This window comes from Pseudophryne corroboree, chromosome 9, assembly GCF_028390025.1.
Source record: "Pseudophryne corroboree isolate aPseCor3 chromosome 9, aPseCor3.hap2, whole genome shotgun sequence".
Classification (NCBI taxonomy): Eukaryota; Metazoa; Chordata; class Amphibia; order Anura; family Myobatrachidae; genus Pseudophryne; species Pseudophryne corroboree.
This window is the reverse complement of record NC_086452.1, coordinates 78611185-78617472: the sequence shown is the minus strand read 5'-3', so window position 1 is coordinate 78617472 and position 6288 is coordinate 78611185. Positions and strand designations below refer to the sequence as shown.

General features: G+C 52.5%; 1 protein-coding gene across 2 annotated transcripts in view; it reads left to right on the top strand.

The window, feature by feature from the left end:
• Positions 1-1670: 1670 nt before the first annotated feature.
• Positions 1671-6288, top strand: part of CDKN2C (cyclin dependent kinase inhibitor 2C) — an 8826-nt gene continuing 4208 nt past the window's right edge. The window contains exons 1-2 of one of the 2 annotated variants that reach the window (XM_063939561.1): positions 1671-2125; positions 5902-6118. In XM_063939561.1, the coding sequence (XP_063795631.1) occupies positions 5990-6118 (129 nt within the window). In that variant the 5' untranslated portion in view covers positions 1671-2125; positions 5902-5989. Of the gene's footprint in view, positions 2126-5338; positions 6119-6288 lie in introns of those variants that run through there. The other variant, XM_063939560.1, reaches the window with a different exon arrangement.

Here is a 6288-nt window from a genome sequence, read left to right as displayed (position 1 = left end):
TGTCGACACAATCGTACCGACACACAGCACACACACAGGGAATGCTCTGATAGAGGACAGGACCCCACTAGCCCTTTGGGGAGACAGAGGGAGAGTATGCCAGCACACACCAGAGCGCTATATATATATAGGGATACCACTATATAATGTGTTTTCCCCTTATAGCTGCTGATATTATCAAACTGCGCCAATTAGTGCCCCCCTCTCTTTTTTACCCTTTTCTGTAGTGCAGGACTGCAGGGGAGAGTCAGGGAGACGTCCTTCCAGCGGAGCTGTGAGGGAAAATGGCGCCAGTGTGCTGAGGAGATAGGCTCCGCCCCCTTCTCGGCTGACTTTTCTCCCGCGTTTTGCTGTATTCTGGCAGGGGTTAAAATACATCCATATAGCCCTGGGGGTTATATGTGATGTATTTTCGCCAGCCAAGGTGTTTTTATTGCTGCTCAGGGCGCCCCCCCCCCCTAGCGCCCTGCACCCTCAGTGACCGGAGTGTGAAGTGTGCCTGAGGAGCAATGGCGCACAGCTGCAGTGCTGTGCTCTACCTTGTTGAAGACTGATGTCTTCTGCCGCCGATTTTCCGGACCTCTTCTTGCTTCTGGCTCTGTAAGGGGGCCGGCGGCGCGGCTCTGGGACCGGACTCCGAGGCTTGGCCTGTGTTCGGTCCCTCTGGAGCTAATGGTGTCCAGTAGCCTAAGAAGCCCAAGCTGGCTGCAAGCAGGCAGGTTCGCTTCTTCTCCCCTTAGTCCCTCGATGCAGTGAGCTTGTTGCCAGCAGGTCTCACTGAAAATAAGAAACCTAAAACTAACTTTTTCTAAGAAGCTCAGGAGAGCCCCCTAGATTGCACCCTGCTCGGTCGGGCACAAAAATCTAACTGAGGCTTGGAGGAGGGTCATAGGGGGAGGAGCCAGTGCACACCAGGTAGTCCTAAAGCTTTACTTTTGTGCCCAGTCTCCTGCGGAGCTGCTATTCCCCATGGTCCTTACGGAGTTCCCAGCATCCACTAGGACGTCAGAGAAATTATAATTATCATGTCAAAACCCCAGGAACAGATAAATGTGCCCCTCTGTGTCTGTTGACACACAACACACTGGGGATTTCTGTTTGTCTTACTTTTATAGTGGATGTTAGGTTTTAGTGGACATGCGAGATCAGTATAGACATAACACCTCTAACAGCATCTGACATAATATTGTAGTATTCACTTCATACTTGCCTACCTGACCCTCTCCATGAGGGAGAAAATACTCTGTTCCTGGACTTTCCTGGTAATGTATGATTGCCATCACCTGTGGTGAAACACCTTTCTTATCAATTACCTATCTCACCACAGGTGATGGCAATCATACATTACCAGGAAAGTCCAGGAACAGAGTATTTTCTCCCTCATGGAGAGGGTCAGGTAGGCAAGTATGCTGTACTGTAGTAATAATGTTATTGCAGGCTTCTGGCCACTCCATTTGTATTTGCCGCCATTTGCAGGTGTGTGTGCAGAGGGGAGTATCAGTGACAGCAGCAGGTGCAGTGACGCGCTCTGTACAGCAGGGGGCGGAGCTGGGACAACAGTCAGCGGCTGAAACCTGACTTGTTACATTGTATCAACTGACAAACTGACTGCAGCTGCCGCTGATACAGTGTAACGTGTCCCCGGCGCCGGCCGGCCGGCCGCCCCCGGGTCCCTGCGGCCGCAGCTAGCACAGTGCAGTGTGGCTCCGGCTCACGGACACAGCCGCCCGGCTCTTATGTAACAGGCTGATTAACCCTGTCGGGCCCGCACTGCACAGCTGCATCCAGCCTGATACACAGCGACAGCAGCAGGGTCTCCTGCGGGTGCAGCAGGCTGCGGGCGGCACGGCCAGCAGGGTCACGTTGCTGTGTCCGGGGATTAGGTGTCTCAGAGCCGGGGTGTATTCTGTCTGACGCTATCTGCCACGGTCTTCCTTAAATTTGTGCCGTTGAGGTGGGCGTGCCCTGGGAGAGCCCCCGAGGTGGGCGTGGCCATGCATGAGCGCTCTTTTTATTTTCTATTCAAAAAAAGCTGAAGAGGAGAAACCGGCAGCGAGAGAGATGGAGGAGGGGGGAGGGCGCCGGGCGGGGGAGAGGAGTGTGTGTGACAAGGGGAGAGACACAAGTAAGTTGGGGAGCTGTCAGTAACCGGAGAAGCCCGTCTGCTGCAGAAATGGTGGATGTTGTGGAGTATGTGGGGTGTCAGGGATGGGAGCAGGGGTGGGGGGGGTGGGGTATGGTGGGTGTCAGAGATGGGGGCAGAGGGTAGGTGTCAGACATGGGGACAGAGGGTAGGTGTCAGAGATGGGGGTAGAGGGTAGGTGTCAGACATGGAGGCAGAGGGTAGGTGTCAGAGATGGGGGGTAGAGGGTAGGTGTCAGAGATGGGGGCAGAGGGTGGGATGTGAGAGAGGGGGGGTATGGTGGGTGTCAGAGATGGGGGCAGAGGGTAGGTGTCAGACATGGAGGCAGGGATGGGGGCACCGTGAGTCGTAGGAAAAGTCCGGGGAGAAGTGTCAGGACGATGTCGGCACGAAGAGTGCAGCCCCAGCAACGCGGATCACTGACAGCTGCATGCAGGGCTCAGGTATGGTATGTACAGAGACTGACTGACATCTGCTGGGAGAACCATCTGCAGCGTATACACTGCACTGACACGGGAGAGCGAGGGGAAAGGGGGGTATGCGGTGACAGGAGGGGGGTTGTGGTATGGGTGGAAGATGTGCAGTGACAGGAGAGGGGATTAGAGGGGTGCAGTAACAGGAGGGGGTTGTGGTATGGGTGGAATATGTGCAGTGACAGGAGAGGGGATTAGAGGGGTGCAAGAACAGGAGGGGGGATGTAGTATGGATGGGGATGTGCAGTGACAGGACAGTGATTGGGGGGGGGGGGGGTGCAGTGACAGGAGAGGAATGTGGGTGCTGCAGCGTCACGATAGGGTATGAGGGGAGAGCAAATGTGGTATGGAGAGTTCAGTGACAGGAAAGAGGATGGGGGAGAGTGCAGTGACAGTAGAGGTAATTGGGTAAGGAGAAATGTGCAGTTATGGCAGAGGGAATGGAGGTGCGGGAGAGGGGACGTGGTATGGGGGGTAGTGCAGAGACAGGGGTGTAAATGGGGGTAGAGAGATTGAAATGACATTAGAGGGAGTGGGGGAGAAAGAGTGCAGTGACAGGAGAGGGAGTGGGGGGGAGGGAGTGCAGTGACACAATTGATGGGAGATTGCAGTGTGAGAAGGGGAGAGGAGATATGGCATGTGGGGAGAGGAGTATACAGTGACAGGAGAGGGGATGTGGCATGAGGGGAGAGTGCAGTGACAGGAGGGGAAGAACAGGTGTTATCAGTGATAAAATGCAATGACAGGAGGCGGAGACAAGAAATCAGTGGGTAGAGAATAATCCTGGTGTAATTGGGAGACTTCGACAATAGGGAGAGTTGGGATGTACAGGGACATGTAGTGACAATGGAAGTAGGGTGGGGAAATACTGACAGGTGAGAGGATGAGACTGTAATTACACGAGTGGGACAGATAGTGGCATGGTGTGCACTGCAGTGAGTGACACAAGTGGTGGTGGTGGTGGGGGGGGGGGGGGGGTAGGAGAGTGCTGAGATGCAGTGATGGAGGGAGTGCAGTGAGAGGAGGGGGAGAGACAGCAGGTGATGACCGCACTGCTCATGTATTGGAAAGGCTGTGCAGTAAAAGGTATGACAAGGAGAGGCTGAGGGTTGCAGGACATACTGCTTATAGTGGAGATCGGTTCTGGAGACTACTTACTGTTGTGGAGGCTGTCTACTTACAGTTCTGCTGGCTGTATCTTGAATGCTCCTGAAGGCTATACATTATACTATGCATATACAGTATTGTTCTGTGGAGGCTACATCGATGGGGAGTCTGCAGCCAACAATGTTTTCTATACTTTCTGGACCCCTCCTTGAGGCTGCATCATACACATTGTAGAAGGCTGTGATATACACATTACTGGAGGCTGCATCATACCTATTACTGGAGGCTGTACCATACCCATTACTGGAGGCTGCATCATACCCATTACTGGAGGCTGTACCATACCCATTACTGGAGGCTGTACCATACCCATTACTGGAGGCTGTACCATACCCATTACTGGAGGCTGTACCATACCCATTACTGGAGGCTGTACCATACCCATTACTGGAGGCTGCATCATACCTATTACTGGAGGCTGTACCATACCCATTAATGGAGGCTGTACCATACCCATTACTGGAGGCTGCATCATACCCATTACTGGAGGCTGTACCATACCCATTACTGGAGGCTTTATCATACCCATTACTGGAGGCTGCATCATACCCATTACTGGAGGCTGTACCATACCCATTACTGGAGGCTTCATCATACCCATTACTGGAGGCTGTACCATACCCATTACTGGAGGCTGCATCATACCCATTACTGGAGGCTGCATCATACCCATTCCTGGAGGCTCTACCATACCCATTACTGGAGGCTTCATCATACCCATTACTGGAGGCTTCATCATACCCATTACTGGAGGCTGCATCATACCCATTACTGGAGGCTCCATTATACCCTTTACTGGAGGTTGTACCATACACATTAAAGGAGATTTTATCGTACCCATTACTGGGGGCTGCATCATTCCCATTACTGGAGGCTGTGCCATACACATTACTGGAGGCTGCATCATACTCATAACTGGAGGCTGCATCATACTCATAACTGGAGGCTGTGCCATACACATTACTGGAGGCTGCATCATACTCCTAACTGGAGGTTGTGCCATACATATTAAAGGAGGATGTGATGTACACATAACTGGAGGCTGTACCATACACATTACTGGAGGCTGCATCATACTCATTACTGGAGGCTGTGCCATACACATTAAAGGAGGATGTGATGTACACATAACTGGAGGCTGTACCATACACATTACTGGAGGCTGCATCAAACCCATTACTAGAGGCTGTACCGTAGAATTTGAAGGAGGTTGCATCATACCCATTACTGGAGGCTGTACCATACACATTAGAGGAGGCTCTGATATACACATTTCTGGAGCATGTATCGTACACATTACTAGAGGCTGTAGGATCCACTCTTCAGGGGACTTTTATGTAATAGCTGTGTACAGCTGACCGTCTTCAAACCACTTTATGGAGGCTTCATCCACTCCTCTGGGTTGTCTACAGCCCGTCAGTAGTGGGCACTGGGCACTGCTCTAATGATCTTTCAAAAATCCAGCTGGCAGCCGCAGCCCATCTTTTCCCATAGCCCAACACAGCAGAGCTCACCACCAACAGAAACAAAAATCCTGGAAGTGAGATGGTCGTTCCAGGCAATTCCAACGAAATGAGGGGAATATTATAGTTTTCAATCGGAGGCATTAGCGATTGGGGAGTTGTAGGGACATCGGAATTGGAGGGAACCAGGTTATTAGTGAATGAAAGGAAAAAAAAATGAAAAGGAGAAAGTTAGAGGCTGTTCGAGAAGTTATGAGCTACATGCAGGGAGGGAGGCTGATGGAGGCTGGGTATTACGGTGGAGGATGAAGGACAGAGCAGGAGAGGAGGATGCAGATATATCAGGAGAGGGAACTATGCATGGATCAGGGGGGATGAGCTGTTGGAGGGAGCATATTGGAGAGGAGGCTGTAAAGGAGAGGCAATTACAGTGGAGGATGAAGGAGAAGAGGCTGCAGATCATTAGTAGAGGGGACTATGAAGGATGGATCAGAGGAGATGGGCTGCTGGAAGGAGTATATGTAAGGAGGGCATTGGAGAGGAGGGATACAGCAAGGAGAGGGGAGGCTGCAGGAATATCTGCTCATCACGTGTGCCCGGGGGCGGGTCCTGGCACCAACTTTTTTACGAGTATTTACTACGATCCCCCTATTAGCTCAGATACCCGGCTGTCAGCCTGCTCATGCCATGCCCCAATAACCCGCTGCCCTGCCCCGGAGCCGTGCCCAGGACCCCAGCCCAGCATGGCAGACCCTCTTGCGGACCTGATTTCAACGGCTGCTGCCCGGGGGGACCTGGAGCAGCTACAGGACCTGCTGCGGAGGGCGCCGAATGTGGATACCCCCAATAGATTCGGCAGGACAGCCTTGCAGGTGAGTGTGAGCTCCTGGGGTTCAGGCTACAGGGCAGGTGAGCTCTGCCACAGGGGGTTACTCTGCCAGGGTCATGTCCCTGTCTGTATTAATGAGAGAAGACTGGCAGGCCTGTGGGCACAAAGGGGTTAAGTGTCTCCACCTTTGGGACATAGTCATTGATTTGCTTT